Source organism: Seriola lalandi, unplaced genomic scaffold (assembly GCF_002814215.2).
Source record: "Seriola lalandi dorsalis isolate HSWRI2012SDOR001 ecotype SW California unplaced genomic scaffold, Sedor1 jcf7180002054277, whole genome shotgun sequence".
Classification (NCBI taxonomy): domain Eukaryota; kingdom Metazoa; phylum Chordata; class Actinopteri; order Carangiformes; family Carangidae; genus Seriola; species Seriola lalandi.
The window spans coordinates 1,190,161-1,214,101 of NW_019524830.1; the positions used below are offsets into that span (position 1 = coordinate 1,190,161).

The 23,941-nt window shown below is 43.0% G+C and overlaps 1 protein-coding gene across 2 annotated transcripts in view; it reads left to right on the plus strand.

Annotated features, from left to right (window-relative positions):
- LOC111654447 (ephrin type-B receptor 1-B) overlaps positions 1-23,941 on the plus strand; it is a 153,647-nt gene that overhangs the window by 45,368 nt on the left and 84,338 nt on the right. For both annotated transcript variants that reach the window (XM_023405468.2, XM_023405470.2), the window contains exons 2-3: positions 2,640-2,704; positions 19,325-20,006. In XM_023405468.2, the coding sequence (XP_023261236.1) occupies positions 2,640-2,704; positions 19,325-20,006 (747 nt within the window). The remainder of the gene's footprint in view (positions 1-2,639; positions 2,705-19,324; positions 20,007-23,941) is intronic.

Below are 23,941 nucleotides of genomic sequence, written 5' to 3' on the forward strand. Positions count from 1 at the left end.
GGTCATAGGATGACTTATATTTTCAACAAACCAAAATGTGCCTCTTGTAATTTTAAAAGAGTCTGCTTTTATAATTAATGCGGGTAGTGCATTTTTAAAGTGAGACTCTTCAAATCCACTTACGATGATGAGTAGAGCACATAACAGCTCATTTAAAACTCACACACAGGCACACACAAGGGACCTTTTCCAAATCCCCAGTGCCAGTGGACAGGTGTGTGAGGTATGGCATGAAGGCTGTGTGTGCCCCACCCCGTTGCTAATAACCACTTAGCATACTCCATTTACTCATCTGCTACTCTGATATTTTGCTAATGGTAGACATTAGGCCACATGACCCAGCTCATCCAACCCTCCCATGGGTCTTTTGACCTTTTTTTGTCTCCTGTCCTCACCATCTTGTGCCCCCCCCCCCTTTCCTTTTAACAGGAAATGGAAAATGGCCTACCAAGTGCCTGTGTGATTTGACTGAAGCTTTTGTGATTTCCCCTGAGAAAGGGTTGGCAGTCCCCACAACGCTGGCTGGCGCTGAGGGCTGTTTCATGCTCCTATCTCCCCAGCTGACAGCAAGTCGCGCAGGCAGGCAGGCAGGCAGACAGGCTGGCTGGAGCTGGCTGGGCTGGCTGGCTGGCTGGCTGGCTGGCTGTGGAAACTAGACAAGGCAAGGCTGATCTTAGGGAAATTGAAATACTCTGATGGAAGCCGGGTGTGAACAAGGCTGTCACTGTAGGTGTACACAGAAAATTGCTCTCTGAGTTGGCTGGTGAATCAGAATGTGCATGTGTGTGCGTGTGCAGCATGTGTCCATGTTGTGTGCGTGTCTTAACGTGTATATATGTGAGTGCTTGAGCATGAAGCTGAATTACCTAGGCTAATTGGTTTCATGTCTGAGGACAGTTTCTCCCTGTAAGTGGAGACAGAGAATGAAAGGCCTCTTTCCTTCCTACCAGCGGCTTGTCACTCATCCTCAGTGTACTTGTTTTTTTTTGGTTTTTTTTTCACCAAGACCACTTGAACCGCCGATGACGGGCTTCGAGTGCTCCATCATTTGGAATGATTTCTAAATCACTGCGAGTTCAGTGAGATTCAAAATAAGCGACAGCTGCGGGTGCGTGAAGGAGCAGGTAAAGGGAGGGTGCTGGGGGCTGAAACCATTCCTTGAACGAGGACAGCGTTGTGAGATTTCTCCCTCATCAACAACCCATGTGGGCGTCTCTACCGTTTGCTTTTAATTGTGGATGATGTCCAAAGCCATAGACACAGCAGCTGCAGTTCCTCTGATAAATCCCACACACCTTGCTTATCTAATACAGGTCATCACCCAGACACACCATACCCTACTATTCTGTCTCCCATTTTTATAAAAATCTTTTTTGGTCACAACAAACACAACTACAGGTGTGTTGTGGCAGGGGGACATCAGAAAGCAAAATAAGCCCTGGTTTGCTTTCAATATGCCAGAGAATGAGCTGTTTGTTACAGGTGAAAATATGAATCTATCATTACACTGCTAAGGCCAACATGTCAGCCAGTTTATCACTCTGTAAAGCCGTGTGTGTGTGGGTGGGAGGGAGAGAGAGAGAGAAGCGCAGGAGAGACCAGTGGTTTGTGATAACTGCCATACTTCTCTCTCCTTTCCTGGAGCTATATCACTAGTTTCCAGATTCCAGTGTACCAACCAGGCAGATATAAATCAGAACAGGGATGACAAACTTCTTGGGTGAGCTGCCAGACTTATTTGTCTACGGTGTGTCACTGAGGTTTAGTTAGAGGGGGGGAGAGAGCGAGAGAGAATGGGTAATCTTTGTGTTCTTATATTTCATAGATATGGTGCCAGATATGACAGCTCGGTTAGTGCAAGTCCAAAGTGAGACAGATCGAATCAAATCTTTTCCTCTCAATGGCAGAATTGCCTATTTAACGTTTCTCTTGGCTCAACATTGTTTGTAACCTGTGTACCATATAGTCATCTAAGGCGCATCTTGAGTTTTTTTTGCAAATCCTCAGGAAGTTACAATGTCTTGGAAATGTATGTATTTTCATAAATGTGGAGAGGAGCGGAGGCCATACTAGTTTTCAGCAAATGTCCCCACTTGGAGTAAATAATGTGGAATGGCTTAGCCTTGGAATGGCTCCCTCTGCATTTTGTGCTGCCACTTTCTTCGGTTAAACAATGTGACACAGTTCGGCACTCGCACACAAACGCACGCAAACCCGTACAGTGTTTCTCATGTGCGCACAAACAGACACAAAAATATCCACTCACTTTTCACACAAATGACTGCATATCGTGCAAATACATGCACACAAACAAAGGCAGGATGCGCATACTGTAGTTTCATGCTCACACAGGGAGAACACAATACAAAGCTCAGCGTTTAACAGCATGACAGAGGCTCTCAGACATTCCTTCCAGTGCCAAGGCTTTGTTTCCATGTCTCTTGTCTTAACAGAAGTCTAGCAGAGATGGATGAAACGCAGTGAGGGATTCGTCTCCTTTCTGTTATTCGATGATAGTGTCAAGTGATCACTGGGGCTTGAATGCGGTTCAGCTCTGTGGAATAATGCTCAAAATAGCTTCCTTTGAGGCTAACCACTGTCTTTTCCTTTCTCTACCTCTTTTTCTCTCTTTGCTGCAGAGACCGTGATGGACACTCGGGTGGCCACAGCTGAACTGGGCTGGACAGCATATCCTAATTCCGGGGTAAGTCGGTCATTGCCAACACTCGCACGTACTGAGTAAAAACAGTTTCAGAAGTTTGTCTTCAAACTGTCTCTGTTGGGAGGAAGATGGCTTGGTAGGATGATGCGTATCATGAAACACAGTGCACGTACAGATCTACAGCCAGACAGATAACTAGGCAGGAAGGCACGCAGGACGGGAGTATAGATTTAAGTAGTGCCCAATGTAGCTCCTATTATGGGTATTATTTTCTCTCTGTCCCGGCTCATAATGACTTAATGATATAATGGGTCCACGTAAGCCCCAGAACACAGTACCTAAGTCCCTGTAAATGGAAGCTCGGGGGATACCATGGCCATAATAATACTGTAATGATACATTTATGCAGGGAAGTGGAGGTATTAGGGTGAAATGGGGGAGGAGGAGCTAAGAGGATGGAAACGCTCAGGGCTTTTTTCAGATTTTAAGGGAACTATTTTCAACTTTCAGGTAGTTTCATGCACATGAAAGGAAGTGGAAATGGAATAAAGTGCCGAGTCATCAGAATGGGAACAGTGTTTTTTCTTCTTCTTCTTTTTTTTTTTTTTCCTTCACAGTATCAGAAGTATGATTGCACTATTACATTAATGGACCTAAAGAGAATTTTAAGACCTTGTTCTCGGTGCTGTAATTCAATAATTCAATGAAAAGCTCCATAGCCCAACCCTGATAGCATTGGGTCTGGTAGGAGCCATTCAGGGTAGACAATGACTGTTTCCTAGATTTTCTGGGTCTTTGGGTCTTTATGAGGCATTTTACACACGTGTAAAGGGAGCCTTTACTGCTCTTGAACAGAGCTTTGGCTCTGTTTGAACAACTGGAGAGTGGGACAGCAGCCCAGTTTTTTTTTGAGTACTAAGTAAAACAACCTGGAATATGGAGTGCACAGTCATTTTAACAGGATCCCAAGCTTGGACCTTACTTGGTATCATCTTGTATTGCTGTTATAAATAACAGTGAACCTTGAAATGCAGTATAAAAAAATATATATAGCATGAGTGAAGGTGCATATTTTCATCAAATGTAATGGCTACAAGCTGTTTTCCTTACATGTGGATTTAACAGGAGTAAATACATAAGACAATATTGTCTTCACTGGAAAACATTGGTCATTTTGTCCAAAAACCTAAAATGAGAAAGTGATTATGTTGCAAAAAAGCCAAAAATAATTAAAACAGCAGAAATGGTTTCTGTTGCAAATGGTATATAGGTATATGTTTCTGCTATGTATGATCTGTAAATGATATATACATGTATATATTTTCATTTAAAAATTCAAAACTTAAGCATTAGCGAGGTTGCAGAACTTGTTACATTTTAGCTAATTAATTATATAGAGGCCTGCCAATTATTTTCTAGTTTTGGCATTACACACTTTGCTGCACAACTTCAGTTTCTGCACCAAATCTGGAGATTCTGATTCTTCTTTTGGGACGATCTTACACATAGTCCTTTCACCCTGAATGCTGTGACATATGGTTTTTTTTTTTTTTTTTTTTTTTTTTTTAAGGATGAGTTGGGTAAACAAATGACAATATTTCATCACACTTGCCTAATATGCAAAGATAAACAGGATTATTTGCATGGCTCAGCCTCACATTGCCCCTTTTCCTTTTTTTCTCTCTGTGACGAGGAAATATCCAGTAAGACACTTACTGAGTAGAGACATCTAATGTGCTGTTTCCATCGAAGGCTGCTCAGTTCAGCAAGCCTCCAGGCACACAGAGCCTCTTGTCTGTGTTGAGCATAGTTTTCTAAGCTACTCCTGTTGTAGCGGTTCAGGCAGACCTGCTGTAGGGAGAATACACTCATGCCGCTCGCTGGTGTAACTCACCCTTCTACACAGCTGCCTTGACCTTAGTGGTGGAGTGAGAGAGATGCTCAATTTTTGCAGAAACGCACACACACACACATTGTCTCACGCAAGCCAAAAAAAAATCACATGCACACTAAATTGAGCATTTAAAAAAAAATAAATTGATTTCTGTTGTGCGAGAGCAAAAGATATAATTATGTCAAACCTGGTCAATCACTGAGGGCTGCAGGTGCACCAATTTATCTGTGTACAGTGCAGTTGATTTGGAAACCCAGTATTTAATAAATAAACCAGAGACATTCAACATGAGCATAATGAACATGTTTTACATCATTTACAAGCTAAATGGAAGGTAAACTCAAAAAGAATCAATCGTAGAACCAATCCCTCTGTAGCCTATATGTGTAGAGGGCACTTTGACATGTATGACTACACATGCAGATTTTAATAGTGATTTGTGTGTGTATAGTCAGTGGCTAAGAGGTCAAATTGCTTCACTTTGTGAACCTGAAAACTGCCTCTTGAACACACGCACACAACAACGGCAGAAAAGGCGCGCACACTAGTGCTGTACCTGCGCTATTCGATACATCTCATTAATTTCCTTTCGTAACTCCTCCTTCCAGAGTTCGTAAGGAGTGTGTGTGTGTGTGTGTTTGTGTTTGGCTGACCTGAAGGGTTAATTCTGAAGGATTGCAGAAGCGGTGTCATTAGTTCCACCGGTGTAAACATGAGGACATATCAGGGTTGGCCACATGAATGTATAATGGATCAGCAGTATGTGAATGCACACTCTATATTAGCATCTGCTCGAGAGAAAGCGAGCTCAGAAGGCAAACAGATGTGTACAGCAAACAATAGCACAATATGCTTTCATAATCTGTTTCTGCTGCAGCTATTTTCTATTGTTTCATTTCAGTTGGATATATTCCTGCTTTCCCTCTGTGGACTTTACCCTCTCATCATCTTTTCTCTGTTTCTGCATCACCTCTATCCTTATCCTTCAGTCCTTTCTTACACACACACACACACACACACACACACACACACACACACACACACACACACTGGCCTCACTAAACTACATTTGTATGGACTTATAAATAATGTGATTGTTCTTGTCTTTCAGCGATGTGAAATCTTCTTAATAAACCTGATGAATCTTTATCAGGTTAAGCGATGAAAAGAAACTCAGTTAACACAATTAGATTTATGCTGGTGAAAAAACAATTTCATGGTCATGTGTATACAAAACAGGGTTTCCAAACGGTTTTTTACATGCATGACAAAAAAAAAAAAAAAAAAAAATTCCAAACATGGAAAGTAACACTGTGGAAGCAGGAAGTGGAGTGGAAAAAAATAAGACTGGCACCGAAGCTGCTCGTCCTTGTAATCAAAAGATTAAATCCACTGGTTGGCAACTAAAAAGTTCCGCCATTGCATAATGTAGTTTTTAACAGTGAACTTTGTTTTGTGTAGAAACAAAACCCACAAGTTCATGATAAGAAAAAACTGAAAGTTCATCCAGCGTTAACAGTTGAAAAATGCTGATTCCCTACAATACACATTAACTTAAATAGTATTGAAAACCACAAGTGATTTGAAACATCATCATGTTTGAAGATCTATTTTCTTGAATGGCATCCTTCTCCCGGATGGTGTATATTTCCTACCTGAGTGCCTGAGACTTTGTGGGATCGCTGAGTGTAATCAGTCTGATCCCACTGAAAACAGGGGGAGGCGTTAGAAGTGAAGATTGGGAAAGCGTGGCCATCACCCAAGGGTCTGTGGTGCAGCTTTCCCAGGAGCTGAGGTGCTCCTGGAAGAAACGTCAATCAGCAAGCCCCAGGGGCCCTCAGGGCTTGACTCCCCCACCCCCCACCCCCCCCATGACCCTGTGGGCCCCTGGGGGAGGCCACAACCAGACCCCAGACCCCTCTGTGTCTGAGGTGCCGGCTGTGTGGGAGCCAGGCGGCGGTGGTCAGACCGCCTTGTCGCTGTTTGATTTGCCTGGCTTCCCTGCTCGGTGGCTTCCGGCGCCTCTTGGCCAAACAGCTCCCCCCACTGACATTATCTTGCCAAGCTCGCTAGACATCAGGGCAAACTTCCCCCATAAACAAAACACTGGTGAACCTCAACTTACAAAATGGTGAGCGTATAACTTGCTTCTCCTTAATGCACAGCACTGAAGCAATCTACAGCAATAAAAACAAGTTTGATCCACAAGCGAGACCACGTACTGGGGAGCCGTCGTCGTGGGCTTTTCTTAAAAGAGTAACTTATGTCTAGCTAACAAAGGGAGAACACTGACCTCGCCAGCCTAGCTTCAGAGCTTGCATGAGTCTATATCCGTAACATTAGGCGCCGAGAGTAACGGTGAAAATGCCAGCCTGACAGCTGGGACCCAAACAATCCACTTTTGTTGCTTCTAATCGCAGCCCTTGGAGGATGAAAGCTCCAACCGTGCAGTGAAAAGTTAGCCGGCTATCTTCCTTCCTTGAATCGACTTGCAAATACGCATTACCTGTTTTCTCATAAGAAAAAATGGTTGGTAATCAAATCATTTGTAAAAGATAAGAATAGAATAAGTAAATCAATAAAGATTGCTGGCAGTCTGAAAAGGGTGCTTAGTGGACACACACATTAAAGAGTTCTTAGCCTTTACAGAAAAGAAACAGGAGTTTCTTTATCTTAATTTTTTCTGCATCATTCTTGAATGAATTAGATAAAAGGGGAACCAGAAAACAAACAAAAAAAGCTTTCATTCAGGGAGGGGGCGGATGGGATTAGGAAGAGAGTGTGGAGTGAGGGAGACAGGAAGGGGACGAGAGTGAGAGATGAGAGGAGCGGGGAAGAGAAATGTGGTCGTGATGGTGGAGGGGCTTGAAGGGGTTGCAGGATCAGGAAGGGGGGCGGCGAGGGATTAGGAGAAACCGGAGGGAGAGAGTTTAAAAGATCAATTGTGTGTGGCAAAAAAAAAAAGAAAAAAAAAAGGCAGCCCTGTAGCCCACAAACATTCAGCTGTGGATGTGCGTGTGGACGAGAGCTTGGGTTAACTCATGTGACTCTGGGAGGTCACAGACAGAGTTCAGGCTTTGGGGGTGAGGGCCTTGGGGGTGTTGTGGGGGTTATTGGGGGTCAGCTGGGTGGCGGTGGCTGCGCTGACAGAGGCTGTGGGTGCTGTCAAGCGTGGAGAAACTGGGCAGGTTGGTGCGGTTGTAAGGGGCTTGGGGGAGAAAGGGGATAAAGAGTGGGCCAAGTGAGCAGAGAGAGGGGGTGGAGGATAAATGCTGGGAGACGCCACGGACGGAAGAGGTGTGGTGAGTGAGACGGAGCAGAAAGATAAAGAGGAGATTTTTGGAGAAATCCCTCTGTTCTTTTGTTGCAGGTGCATAAAAAAAAAAGGATGGAGACAGGATGGATCTCACCCTGACATGTTTGTTTGTATTTACACTCGCTTGTATTTTCACATGCGGGCTTGTGTGTGCTCAGGCATAAATTGAAGTGGCTGAGTGCACTGTTGCATATCTGCACCTGCATATGGGAGTGTGCGCGACTGCAGGTGCTGTTAGAGGAGAGGGGTTTCAGGGCGTACCCCCCCCCCCCCCCCCCCCCCCCGGCTGCTCCAGCAAAGCTCCTGTGGGCCTTTACTGGACAGGTGTCAGCGTACACTCAGCGATTCCTAAAGAGCACAGATAGATCCATAACGGCCATCTCACCATCTGCTGACCAGACTCAATATATTTCAATTATTCATACCCTGATGGACAGACAGACAAGCAGGCAGGCAGCGACTCAACGGGCGTAAGGGAACACGGGAGGAAAAAGTAAAATGAGAAAGGTGAAAAAGAGCAAAAGGTGGCGAGTAAGGAGAAAAAGGGGGTTGATTGAAAATGGATAATAAGAGTCGGAGAGAGAGATGGAGAGGAAAAAAAGACAGGATGAGTGAGAAGGAGTGATGAGAGAGAGAGTGTGTGTGTGTGTGTGTGCGCGAACTCTGAACCTGGCAGAGTCTCAGCTGAAATGGAATGAGAGGAGAGAAACAGCTGTGAGTCATGCTGGCTGCGCTTCAGCGGCCAGGTGAGAAGAGTGCACGCATGCACACACACACACACACGCATGCACACACACACACACACACACACACACACACACAAACTGATGGAACACGTGCACATGGTCATACATATAACTCCTAATAAACTCTTCACGAATGAGTTACGGGAAGAACGATAAAGTGGAATGCATGCGCACGTTTGCTCAAATTCAAGTACACATACAAACATATTAGACATTGTCATACCGGTGGGAGACCTGTTTCATTTTACCTCCAAGGTTACTGAGTGTGATTTAGGTGTGTAGGCAGACAGCTGAATTTGTTCTGAGCTCAGACACAGAGCTCAGAACGGCATGATGACTAGAATGGTAATGCGATCACTTAGATCACAACGCAATCCTTGGCTTCCTGTCTGAGTGTGTTTTGGGTGTCTGTTTGTGTGTCTGTTTTGTTAGACTGTGCTTTCTGTGGAAACCGCTCACCATAGCATGTTTTAGTTCTAAACGTTTGTTTGCAGGTAAGATTTCATTTACATTCCAAATCTCATTTGCAAAGGAGACGTGGCCAAGAAAGCAGCATCCACATGTGGTTACAGACGGAGCAGAATATTAAAGGATGTGCAGAATATAGGAACAAGCTAAATGCTGCTTTGAAATTTTGTTCCACTTTTCCCAACTTTTTTTTTAAACTTTTTTTTTTGTTTGTTTGTTTTTTAACCTTTTCTCTGTTTTCCCCTTTGAAATGAAAGAACATGTGGCTACCTCAATTATTGATTTCCTTCTTGTGAATTTCCCTTCAATAGCTCACATGTAAAAATTCTCTTGGATGTATTAGAAACCAAGGACAATTTTCATCAAAGAATACAGGATAGAACCAGGGCAAAAAAAGAAAAAAAAAGAAAGGAGAAATGAATCTATCATTAATTTGGTATGAATTTGGAGGAGTACGAAGAAGTGGCTGGAGGCTGCATCTGACTTAAGTGTGTGGGAGTTATTGTGTGTCTCTCCCAGTACCTGCAGTACCTGCTATTTCAGCAGTCCTACAGAGCTAGCAGAAATAGCAGTAAATCCCTCTATTCTTCCCCTCCATCTTTTTTTTTTCTTTCTGTTGTAACCCACACTGACTTCGACTTTCGATGTCTTTTTTCCCCCCCCTGGTTTTCTTTACTCCAGCTTGTCTGCCTCAGAGCTCAGACTCCCTTTTCGCTCCATTGTCACCTAACCAACCCCACCTCCCCTCCCCCTCTGTGTCTTTGTGTCTGGAGGATAGGGCTGTCAGGTGTCATGCTTTGCGGACTTTGTATACACGCGCACACACATGCACACACGCACACACGCACATACGCACACACGCACACATACCAGTGACAGGCAGGGGCCCCCTTTGCACCCAAAAGCCTTGATACCCTGCCATTCTCCTGTCCCCCGCTGACATGCTCTTTGTGGTTCGTCCCTAAATGGCCTCGCCTTGGGCCATAGGGGGCCAGGAAGCCTGCAGGGTGACAGCTTTCACTCTTTCGCTCCTTTTTAGTATTTCACTCGCTCCCTTTACCCCTTGTTATCACGTTCCATTTCAGTTCAACATTTTTATACCTCCTGTCTGCTTTAAATAAATTAAGCTCTTAATGGTTACGTTCTGTCTGCTGTCTCTCTGGATTTTTCTTTCTCTCTCTCTCTTGCCCCTCTCCTTCCACTGTTCGGCTTCTCATTTTTCTTCTCTTTACATACCTGCCGGGGCACGAGGGCACACCTCCAACTTCAGTATATATATGCAGTGATGGTGAATCATTTAGTCTTCCTCCCTATCATCCTCCACAATAGATCCATAAGGTTGCAGAGGCTGTCAGATATCAACTGAACACACGGCTTTAGCCTTTTGCGCAGGGTGACTCAAAGTAATGTTGCTACTGGTAACTGAGGGCCCTGCTGAGGTAGTGTCAGCTGCTTGGTTTCTCTGAAGGTACCTGAGTGGGTGTTACCAGGTTTTCCGTGAGATAAGTCTTCAGGAAACAGTTCTGTGTTTCAACACAATTACATTAACCTTGTTTTTGTCCTTTACTTGACTTAATGAAGTTTGCCAAACCTTTCACTGATTTACTTTTAGGCATGCTCATTCATTCATAAAGACTTTAATCGAGTAAACATTAAAAAATTCTTCCATCAGCTCCACACAGACCTGCACAAATGACTATTTTCTTGTTACTATGCCAGTCCAAATTAATAACTGGAGACTACCGGCATTTGGAATTACTACTATAGCTGAAAATATTCATATTAATGCCACGAGATATACCATGTAGAGCAAAATAAATGAACAAATAATCATCAGGACTGCAGATCATGATAATTATCATTACAACATGGTAACCATTATTCAAGCAGTCACAAGTTACAATATTTCTCAATGGTAAATATAATAAAATGTGTTTATTAGTCATCCAATACACATTCTTTTGTATTAAAAACATTGACTTGTTTTCCCATGCCAAGCAACCCCGTAACTGCTCCAGCACCCACCAGCTTTTTTTGTGAATCTTATGCTTATCTTAATAATAAGATCTCTTTCTCAAATCTGTAGGAATGATGTGGATAAATTGCCTGCAGCTAACGTTGCAATTTTACTCTTTGGTGGAAAAAGAAACCCATTCATGTTCATTTTCAGCTCGCACACTGTTCTCAGTGTAAACAGTAGAGGCTGCATTTAGTAACACCTACCAATATCTAGGAGGGTTGTGTTTACTAGCAGCAAGCAGCGTGTAATTAGAAAATAGAGTGTTAATAATGATATTACCGAAGTTGGACGGAGGAGTGGGAGAGTGAGACGCCTGGGTGGATTGTTCGCTTGAATTATGTGCATCACTTTCAGGATCCAAGAAAGAAAAAAAAAAAGGCATCAAAGACATTTGAGAGCATGTAATGAGACCAAATTGCCAATAATGTGTCAACACAGCATAATTCTCAGACAGTATAAACATACATTCAGATAAAAAGTTTGGCATAATGGCAACAAAACAGGAAAAGAAAAAGCCTTGGATAGTTTTTCTTTATACTCAGCAACACCAGCATGAACTCACTCGTTTAACCCCTCAGTTCAGTAACTGTATTGACCTGGGCGTGGGCGTGGGCGTGGTCAGGGAAGCAGATCTTCAGTGAGTCGCATTCGGACGCAGACGGACCGAGTTCTGTCCCGGCCCAGTCAAACTGTGTGACTGTAATTATAGAGTGGCTGGGATCTGGCAGGAATGGGAGTGTTTCAGACATCACCATTTCCTCCCCATCCATCACATTCAGCCAGGCGGAACTAGGCCTCAGATGCCCCGCAAAATAATCATTCCCATGCAACTGGTCTGACAGCAGCCCTCATTCAATAACACAGCTGATCAGAAATGATAATAGCAATCATGCCGCTGCATATTTTAGAGGCTGCAGTCTGGTTGTGTGTATGTGTGTGTGTGTGTGTCGGAGAGAGAGAGAGAGAGGTAGGAGATGAGGCGTAGCTTTCAGAATATTTGAATTTACAAGAGACCGTGAGCGTGTGTCTCAAACACATTTGTGCGGGAATGCGAGTTAATGTAGCTGCAGTTATTGTTACCAAAGCGAACCAACTGTTGCTTTACATGACGTGTCCGTTCTATTGACTTCAAGGAACAGACCCAGAGGTTGAAATGCAAATATCCTCATTAAGTCAGAGGGATCCGAAGCAGCCTTTTGGAAAGAAAAAGCTATCTGGCTTGTGATTACAGTCAGCGGTGAGCTTTGCAAAATGAGAAGAGCATCTTTCAGCAGGGGCATAAAGAGTTCAATCCCTATCTCAGCTTTTCATGTCCAGCTATAATCCACTGTCCTTCTGAGACCTTGGCCTTTGCAAAAATCTGTCAATGTGAATTTCACCGGCATGTCTGCCATTCCTTTTCTTTTGTTCTCTCTTTTTTTTTTTTTAATCAAAAGCCAGCTCTTTAAATGCTGATTTATTCATGCCCAATTATTAAAAAAAAAAAAAGGTATACTTTTCCTGCCTCAGTACAATGTTGTGTTGGCATTAATAACAAATAGGCTCATTACTGAAATGTCCATCCCAAGCCTGTAGTATGAAAAACAATCTCCTCCTTGCCTCCACCCACATGTTTTAGTCCTGCAATGATAGATGAACAGACAACTCTTTGGTAGAAAGTGCTCACATATGTGCCAGCCATTCCTCTTGGGTTTACAGAGGTAAACAGAACACCCTAGCCATGCTTGTTGGCGGAAATACTATATAAACAAGAATCCAGTCCCAGAATTCTTTGGGGAACACAACAAAAAAATATGAAGCAACTTCTCGTGCCGACTACATTCCTTTTGAAGGGTAAGCTCAAAGTCGAGTGCTTTAAATTAAAAGGGCACAAAAAAAAAAAATGGTTGTAAACTGCATCGGCAGATCATAGTTGGGGACAAAGTCAGCCATTGCTGTCTGCTATTAAATGCATCTCTTGCCTTGGGTCCTGCTGTAAAAAGCCCATCATCCGATTGAGCGTTGGGAGTTTTGACAGCCATTCAGGAAACGCTTGCCAGGCGCTCTTCTACTATTTGCAGTGGCATTTTGTAGACCTTTCTGGGCTGAGGAGCTTTAAATGTGGAAATGCTCGGAGCTGCTCATCATCCATCTGTGCTCAGTATGTCTGAGCATGTAGCTGTATTAACTGGTGCTGATGGATTTGAAAAGCAGTTTGCGAGTGTGACTCCAGAGAGGATCAGACAGCAGACTGGAGGTTAAAGATCAGCCCAAGGGATGTTTCTCTATTCAAGTCTCCTTCTTGTGTGAATGGACTGAGGTTGAATGATGAACTAAAAGTAATCAAGACTCATCTTTATGTGTGTATTTAAGTCCGAGCCACAACCACGACCAAGTGTTTTGACTGGTGTGTATGATTGAGGATAGAGTTACAGTACATTAAAGGGGACCTATTATGCTCTTCTGAGTTTCTCCTTACTTATAGTGTGTAATATAGGTTTTTGTGCATGTAAATGGTCTCCAGACTCACAAGGATCAAAGTTTTCACCAAAGGGAGTAAATCTTGAAGGGTAAAAACCCAATGTTTTCCTTTGTGTGAAATGCCTTGTTAGGGCAGACATTACTTCCTGGTCCTATTGACGTCAATACTTCTCTTGGCACGCCCCCACCTGAGGCACAGCACATAACTACTTATGGTGAAGCGTTTTCATTAGTTTTGTAGCCATGCCGAAAAGACAGTGTTCTTAATTTCTTGCAGAAATCTATTTCATTTTTCCACGGTTCTCCACTGCTCCAAACATTATAGGACATCAAGGAGGACTGCTTCAGAAACCACGCACAGTTAGACGTTTCATTTTCACAACGGTTATTATTGTAATTTCCACTTCATGTGGCCGAACAGGGGACTAAGTCTCACAGCCTGTCAGTCTGCATTGTTATTGTGGATGTTAACCGCCTTATCGCGACCTGATCATGTTAGTAAGAAGCAGCATAGCGAAAATATCAATGCTTAAACATTTGTCAGTGTTGACATGCTGTACCTTGTTAGCTCCGATAAATTATCCACAGATTAACCGCTGAGTTCATTTTTCAGTAACTATTCCCACTAATGTTAAATTCATTCAGATTTACCGGCATTGTAAACCAGCAGGAGGTGAAGCGGTGGAGACTCCCTACCTGTCAACCGTCTGTCTGCTCTTCCATTATTTATATTCCTTTAGTCCGGAAGTGTCCACGCATAAAAAAATCTAAAGGATTTCTTATAAAACTATTCACCCGAAGTTTGTTTACTCAAGAGCTGCGGAACGTGTCGTTGCCATGGTAGTTGCCGGTAAGTTCACCAATCAGAGCACACTGGCCTCCAGCTCCAGAGGGAGGAGGGGGGCCTTAAAGAGCCCTGAGCTCTAACAGAGCGTTTCAGACAGAGGGTGAAGAGAGTACAGTATAAATATACAGAAAAATAAAACTAGTGTCTTTTCAGAACATTAAAGCATGTGAATCTTTTTTAGTCGACACCAAGAATGAAATGATTAACACTTAAAATGGCCATAATAGGTCCTCTTTAAGAAGTTGTGTTTCTCATATTTTATCCCCGTATTTCATTACATGGCAGCCATCGGCCCCTTCCACCAAATAGCCTCGGAAACAAAACTCAGACAATAAGGGTCCTTTTTTTGTAGATCTGTAGATTATGTAAATTGTACAGTACCCATAACAGAAAGCCACAGCTTTTCTGGAGATTTTTTTTTTTTTTCATGTGACAAAGCAACGACAGAGAGTCATTGTTGTTCTTTGTTATTTACTGCTGTGCAACTCTTTAAAAGGATATATGAAAGAAAACCTGCAGAGGTAGAGGGAGAGACTGAACGCCAAAAGAGCCAAACTCTGAACAGCTCTGAAACAGTGGAAAAAAAATAATTTTGTTTGACTGGCTCCGTTGATCATAATTAACATGTTCTTTATTATTATTGGTCTAAAAAAACTTTGTTTAAAGGTAAATACATTTTTCAAGAAATTGTCATTTCTATTCATAATATTGATACCACTGGCAGCCACTGCTGATTACAGTGTGGATGACTGCTGTGAACAAGTTGTAGCAGTTTTGAGTATAGCTAAGCAATCAGCAATGGTCAGCTTGGCAAAATTTGCCCCGATAGGTGCTTGACCATCAGACGGTACAGCACCCGGGGGGGATAAGAAGTACGGTTGGAAAGCAAGAAAGCTCCTGAGCTCCTAAAAGGTTCCTGTGGTGGAGAAGGGCTAAGTTTTTCTTTCTTTTTTTTTTACTATTTTTGAACTGGACTTATTCTCTATTCCTTTTTTTATGTCAGTGTCAAGCCTGACTGGAATCCTGCAGCATGCGTACGGTAGCTCCTGTCGTGCTCCCGCCACGCCTGCTCCAATTGACTCATTAGTCCAGCCCATTTCTCCTAGTGTCCACAGGTGATACATCCATGCTCCGATAAGTTAGCCCTCTCAGCTCTGAGACTGGGGCTCTGCTTGTCCTCCAGCTCACTGTTGGATGCTGTAGTCCTCTAGAGCGAGACTGTGACCATCTGAGCTGCTCTGTGTTATTTTAGCCTTTGAAGGTAATGGCAGGAGATCAATGTGATGAATGGCCTTTATGAGGGCAGAGTATCGATGGTTGATGGCAGCGAACTGAGGCTGTGGGAAGGGGAACATCAGCCTGAATATATTACTGCCTCCCCTTCTCCTTGATTCTTCTCCACTCCTGTATTTTTCTTTTATCCATCACTCTGTCTCTCTCTCTTTCCTCCGCCCTCTCTTCTCTAGCTCAGCTAGCTGTGACTGGTCATTAACACAAACATTAAGCACGCTGTGAATCCATAGCCCCTCCATCTCCTCGCTAGTGCCCATAAAACAGAGCAGCCATAATGACACACACAATGACCACACTTGACAATCAGGGGCAGGGTTAGAGTGTCTCCTATATTACTGGCAAAAGCAAAGCTTTTAGAGTGGAGCCAGCGGGTACATTTGGTTGGCGTTATAATGAGTGCTGTGTAAAGAGGCTCTCAATATTTGTCTGGTGTTTCATCAGCAGGAAAGTTAGTGTTCAGTGACATTGGTAATGATAAATTATAGATATGATGATGCAGGAATGTTTACAGTAAAGCTAACTGAGAGGGAGCTGACTTTATAGAGATGTAAAAAAAAACTCTCCTAGGTGATGCTGGCCAGTCTTATACACACTCCATGTTAAAGCCCTTTGCTGGTCTTTGTTTTTACCATAACTTCCATTTTATTAAGATGTAATCCACATCCTGCTGCTCCGTGGTTTCTCACCTGTCTGACACAAAGAGAGCATTATCTCTTATCACCTGAACATGTGGCAGCATGGTACAAAGGAGGAAATGCACTTGGGGACATAAAGATAATCACGCTGCTGTCTCTCCCCCACACCTTGTTCACCATGAGCAGATATGAATGATACACGCCAGCAACATGCAGTACATCTGCACTTAGGTCCGTAATGCATTGACTAAATATACACAGCGCAGGACTAACAGTGTTATTTTATACACAAATCCTTGAAGAGGAAATGGATGCGGGGACCAGGGAATTCCATTATCAGCGAGGTGACAGGTGATGATGCCTTCACTTTTCTCTCTTCTCAGGCAAGGTCAGGGAGATGTCACGGAGTGCCGGAGATAGATTTGATTTAAATGATGTAAAAGGTCTGGGAAAGAGCATAGAAATAGAAATAGGAAACCTCGGCAGAGTATTGATCTGACTGTAGGGCATGTGCTGCTTACAAAAACTGTCCTTGCTTCTTAAATGCACGTATCGCATGCATTTCAGTGTTGTCATGAGGACAGTGTAAATGATGAAGTTGCTAAAGAAAGTATCAATGTTAATGCAGAGAGAGTAATCAAATGTTTTGGACCTGCAGAATCAGAAATGTGGTGTGTAGCCTCCAGCTCTTCAGCAGCAAAACAACAGCCAGCAAATCAATATGTGGTCGGTAAACCATCAAATTATAAACAGCACATTCTCAGACACACACACACACACACACACACACACACACACACACACACACGCACACACACATAAACAGCAGATGAAAACAAAGAAATGAAAAGATAAGATGACATTGTGTTGCAAAGTTTGATTTGTGCTAAGTAACTGATGCACCTGTAATAGTTTTGTTTGTCTTTGACACAATGGTGTCACTGAATAGGAGGAGGAAATAAAAAAATAAAAAATAAATAAACAAATAAATAAAAAAAAGAAATTGTAGTTCATTATTATATGAGCCAATGAATTTCTGGACAGATTTCAGACGGGCATTATTGGAGACGCCTCAGGCCTCTCTCTGGCGTGAAGGATGGTGGTCATTTGGCTAGACGAGGGGCGGTGAGGACCCCCTCCTAGACTGGAGCAGACGGGTGCAGAGGAGCCTAGGGCTGGCTGTATTAATGAACAGGCAGTGCTGAAAGGGACAGGTTCCTGTAATGCTGATGAATGGTCATTACAGAGCAGAGACGGGAGAAGAGAGCGGGAGGGAAAGAGGGGGGGGGCGGGGCAGAGTGGGCACAGAGGGAGCAGTGGTGAAAAAAGGCTTTAATTTGCACCTCAGATTTCTGTAAACTCGTTTATCACGTCAGCAGTGTCACTGTTCTCCACGTGTCTTCTCCCTCCCTTCCTCTCCTTGCCCCCATCTGACCCAAACCTTGTTTTTCTCCAGATGCTTCCATGTACTCCTTGGGCCAAATAATTTCATCATCGACACTGTTTTTGTTCATATTGTGAACAAACCACAGTGAACCCCCACAGTCAGTGGCAATGTATCATGTAAAAGCTCACCTCGCATCATTTTATGGACTCATTTAATAAGAATTGTGTATGTTTTCCATCATTCGAGAGGTTGTTGGGGCTGTGCATGGAGACTTGATGTCTTCTCCTCTCCATTAGGCCTGATTGAGCAGCTCGGGCGTTAAAAGGTCAGAGGAAGGAGGAAGCACCAGGAGATATATGCACACAAGAAACATGAACTGACTGGGAGCCCACTCACAACACTATGGACCTCATTAGCTTGTCCTCGCCCACAGCTGTTTGGATCATTCGAGGAAGGGAGGTGTGGGGGGCAAGCTGTTGGTTCAAATAGGAGTATAAAGAATGGTTTTATTACAGACAGTGGAAGTGATCAGAGAAGAAAGAATTCTGTTTGAAACTGTGTCAAATCACCGTCTCTCTTCCACAAAATATTCATTTCAAGTCAGTGGGCCTTTTATGTGGCTGTCGCAATGCACGCAGCCCTTATGTTTTTTTTTTTTTTGTTTTTTTTCCTGTCCGCCCTGCTGCTGTGTGTATAGCTTTACCAATTAAAACATTGTGTTGAGAATGTCAGTAGACTGTGTGTCTCTAACATTTTTAAGCTTGACCAGCTTTTGCCCAGCTGGACAGTTTTCTCATCTGAAAATTTTCATCTGAAAGCAAGCTTCTAGGCAAGCCTCTTTTTATTTCAGTGATTCCTCTTCCTGATTCTCAGTGATGCCAGCCAAATGTTAATGGCACATTTTCATCATGATTTGGCACACTGAGTTAATACCTCAAGGGGCTTCTGATGCTCATCCAACATACTTTGCGGGTCACACCTGCAAAAAAAAAAAAAAAAAAAAAAAAAAAGCCTGCAGTGTATTTCAGTTCAGTGTGCATGCAAATGCCTTTTCCATCAGACTGGCTTGTAGCTGCCATGTAGTAGTTGCCGTCTGTCTAATTGTAATTCAATAGTGCATAATCTTGAATTTGTTACACACCATATTTTATAATGCGCCAACTCAGTGCCCAGCCACGCTCGGCATAGATGGCAAATAGCAGCACATCCCAAGTAATTACTGGGTTTGTGCTTATACAATGGTAGTACACATACTACAGCTGTTGAGCATATTTAGAGAACAAGACAGCAAAGTGGTGTTTTTGCTGTTGCTGCACTTAAGAAATAGTTTATGATTCAGAAAAGGGGACATTTGTGTGTTTTCAGTGGATGAATAAGCTCCACAGCTTGATAGGCTGATTCCTTTCTGTTAATCCAGGAAGAAGGCTCACATTTGGTGCCTTAGGGAGATTACTGATGTGTGTACAAAAACTCTGTGGCTCAGCCAATATTAGCATTCTCTATCAAAAAATGAGAAACAACCACGGCCTCATCATTGATGATTACTAATCAACTGTGTGTACTCTTCTCTCCCTCTCTCTCTTTCTCTCTCTGTAGTGGGAGGAGGTGAGCGGCTATGACGAGAACCTCAACACCATCAGGACCTACCAGGTGTGTAATGTCTTCGAGTCCAGTCAAAACAACTGGCTCCTCACCACCTTCATTGATCGGCGTGGAGCACAGCGCATCTATGTGGAAATTCGATTCACCGTGCGTGACTGCAGCTCGATCCCCAACGTCCCCGGCTCCTGCAAGGAGACGTTTAATCTCTACTACTACGAAACTGACGCAGTCATTGCCACCAAAGGCTCCGCCTTCTGGATGGAGGCCCCTTACCTCAAGGTGGACACCATTGCTGCAGATGAAAGCTTCTCACAGGTGGATTTTGGCGGACGCCTGATGAAGGTCAACACAGAGGTGCGGAGCTTCGGCCCACTGTCTAAAAATGGCTTCTACCTGGCCTTTCAGGACTATGGTGCCTGCATGTCTCTGCTGTCAGTCAGGGTCTTTTATAAGAAGTGCCCAAGCGTGGTCCAGAACTTTGCAATCTTTCCAGAGACGATGACAGGGGCTGAAAGCACCTCCCTGGTCATCGCAAGAGGGATCTGCATCCCCAACTCAGAGGAAGTAGATGTTCCTATAAAGCTCTACTGCAACGGAGATGGAGAGTGGATGGTTCCTATCGGCAGCTGCACGTGCAAGGCTGGATTTGAACCTGACAATGGCAACGTATGTCGAGGTAAGTAATGAGAAGAATAGATTCATTTGTCACAAACGTCCTATCATTGCAATTTGAGCGTGTCACCTCTGATGGTTGCAAGCATCCGACCGGCTTTTCATCCGTCACTCTCTTTTGAAATGATGGACTCCTCGCAATAGAACAAATCACTTGTTCTGTAAGCAGGCGACAGATTTGTTCTATTTCAGGCTCGCATATAACAGGGCATCAGCATACGTTGGATCACAGATTTTCTGCATCATTGGAAGGGCAGAATTGATTGTGTTTCATGCGTTTTGCTGAGCATGATGTGCCGTACTCCCTCCTTGATCACATCCACCTCCGGCGTGCTTGAAAGGCACATTAGCATTGATTCTTAATCTGTAGCGAATGCCAGCCTTCTGTGCAGCGTACTTTACAGATGGCAAGAGGTTTGATTCTGTCTCAGTATGATGTGCGGAAGACTTAAGTTCTGAGGAATAACACGCACATAAAGATGAGGTTAATCTGGCTTTTCTGCTGTCACATTTTCTCTCTTCCTGTCCGTCCTCTAATGCACCTTTACGCCCTGCACCCTGCTATTCTACACTCGCAAACTTATACACAAAGAGGGAGAAAATTTGCTCAAGGTGTCTGATGATAATACAAGTGGCTTGGGGCTCTCAGTGTGGCGCAGTATTGGTTGGCCTACCTCAGGAGGTTAGCCGGAGAGTGTGTGGAGCCCAGATAAGATTGATTGACGCACATCTGCTCTGATCAATAAACAGATATGAGGGTGCCACATATCTACAAAGCACACTGTGTGCGACTGTGTCTACTGTATCCTTCTGGCATTGCTCTATATCCTACGCAAAACACACCCACACACTTAAATACACACCCAAACAAACACACACCCACACACCAACGCAGTCCTTGGCTGAGGTGGAATGACTTTGAAATGCAAATGACGAGGCAGAAGTTGGATGCTTTCCTCACTGAAAGTTTTCATTTCTGCTAATTTTTGTCATCTCATCACAACTGCAGTTTGCATTGTTCACAGGTCATTTCATTCCTACTTTGTTTCTATCATTATTTTCTTTTGTTTCAGTGCGAGGTACATTTCATTTACATATTTTAAAAGAAACTTAGATACCTACAGAAAAAAAAGTTTTCAGCGCATTGTGTCCAAACTAATGATTTGTAAATATCAATCTGTTGTTTGCCTGCTGAGAGCCTTTATTTTAACTCACTTTCCACAGGAACACGAGTGGTGTGATATTCTAAACAAGCTCAGCATCATTATGTCTAATAGAAAGTTTCAAGCTGTTGGAAAAAAATCAGCTGAGTATTTGACAGCATTTTGAACTAAAAGAGATTCCACAAGGACAGAAATACAAAGCACTTACAACTCAAACAACCAGCTGACTAATTTGACTGCAGTTAGATTTCCATTTCCCTGGTTGGTTTCACCAGCTTGTCTTGAATAAATCTGTGACTTTGTTTCTTGCTTTTGCTGCCATTTATACATCAGATAATCATATGTGTTTTTTGCGCAATTTACTGATTTAAGCGCAGTATGTTATGGTAGGTACAGTATGTTTCAGTTCAAAATGATTAGAACTTGGATGATTTTCTGTGTTTTCTCATTATTAGAAGGACATCTAATGCAATAAAACCACTCTCATTTATTACCATGAAACTTTTCCGTGAAGATCGCTCCTTTTATCCTTTGTTTTCTTTGTAATACCTTTATGTCATTTCTTCAAATTTGGTAAAAATGTTCACTTGAACTGAAGGATGAACAGATTCGTTTTTGGCAGTCAAAGGGTCAGGGTCACTGTGACGTCAAACACGGCCATAATTCAAGAATTCATAGGCTAATTATGACACAAATGTCCAATAGGATAAAATGATGAAGTGAAGTGACATTTTATATCCAAATAGTCAAAGGTCGACCTTCACTGTGACATCATAATGTTCTGCAAAACCTCTTGTGGCCATTATTCAATGCTGTAACTCAGGAAGGGGAGATTGTGACCATATTTCCTGCAATTAGATGATTGGTTGGTGGAGGCATACGCGCGAGGCGGCAATTCTAGTTATCATCAAAGATACAATAATACAAATATATTTGAAATGACTTCAATGAATTCGTTTACACTGTAAATTACACTTTGTGGCTGTATCTTACTTAAGGTATGTTAGATATGTTTTTTGAAGTTTTGAAATTCACACAGGAATGAACCATAAATGAACCTTACCTGTCCTCAAATGCAAACAAACCCGCAGCCTTTAATCGATGAATAACGTCACTGTCCTGTAAACCTGATGCCGATTCATGTCTTCTTTTTGCCCTCAACCTTATACACACACTCACAGCATGGTAATTGGAGCCAAGGTATCCCTGAGTGTTGGTAGGAAGCTTGTTGAGACTTGTGTTAGTGGGGGGCATTGGCGCTGCTGTAAACACCACAAGTACATGTGGGCACATACACATACACAGTCCCCCGGTAGATACTGCTCTACAAAGACTCTTTGAACAGAGGAGGAGACGTATATTTCCGCTAATTCCCACAATCCCCCTGACTTCCTTCACTAAGTACCCTCAGAAAGTAGGCTTCCTGCTGTGTTAAGTTTGACATCTCTTTCTCTGGTGGAATTGTAGCATTATGGGAAGTATGAAAAGCAGCCTGTAGAGGGAGGGAGTTGTTAGCGTGTACGTGCGGTAGAAAGTCGTAGAAACCTGTAAAATGTTGTGTCGGTTGACCTTAAGCCTCAGGACAAACGTGCACACACTCGTGTACAAGAATGCATGCATGGAGAGGTAGAGAGACAGAGACAAGAGAGAAACAGATTTCTAGCTCTCATAACTAGCTTACTCTCTGGAGACTCGTATGGAATCTGTTCCCCTCTCATCTCCACAGAGAGGCCCCTCCAATTAGAGCAATCTCAACCTTTTATTTTCCACGCAGTCCCTTTTCATGGGCTTGTAATCCATTATTTAAACAGGGAAATCTAACCTTAAAGTGCTTGTGGAAGCTAAGTACTATGGGCAACCAATCAATTGGAGGTTGGTGCAATAACATGGCCTCAGCATTGGGTCTGAAGTAATTGCCCATTAGAGATGAAGTAACAGGAACAGGAACAAAAAGAATATGAGAGCATGCAGTTTCATGCTGAAATAATTCCTCTCATCGGGAGCAACATGAGAAAGGAAGGTATTACATAGGAGAAGGAAGGCACTGTGGTGCTTGAAAGCACAGTGGGAAATCAAAAAATGAGAAGCTGTCGCTTCTGTTTTGAGCTATGTTAAGCCACCTGAGATTGTCTTACAAAATAGTCAGAATAGAATCTTATGGAAAATATAGAGTAGGAGCAATTGTTTGACTATTGAACAGTCGCCTTGTTACCTAAGATGTGAAAATTGTCCAGTCGCTGCATTTATTCATTGTCGGTGAGAACATAAACATTTTACATTAACATCTACTTAACGGGCTTGACAGCTAATGAAACGCAGAAATGCATTAATTCCACCTGCTCCTGTTTGTGACAGTGTCAGTTCTTTCACTTGACATAACAAAACATGCATTTCCTGGGTCAGTCACACATCTGTGCTAATCAAATCTGTAGTTTTGAATATGTTTATCGTTGCATAGTGAAAAGCAGACGCTGTGAGATGTGACATGGGTGACAAATTAATCATTTTTGACTTGTTTCATTTCTGTGTCATTTAATATGACAGCAAAGATAAGCTTAATTGCAACTGAGTGTGTGTGTGTTAATGTGTTCAAATGTCATCATTTGTTGTGTGTGTGTGTGTGTGTGTGTGTGTGTGTGTGTGTGTGCTTGAGCCCCCCACCCACTGTACCTAATTGTACTTTCTCTAATCTATATGTTTTAATTACTGACATGTAGCATGGTGTGTGTGTGTGTGTGTGTGTGTGTGTGTGTGTGTGTGTGCGCGCGCGTGCGTG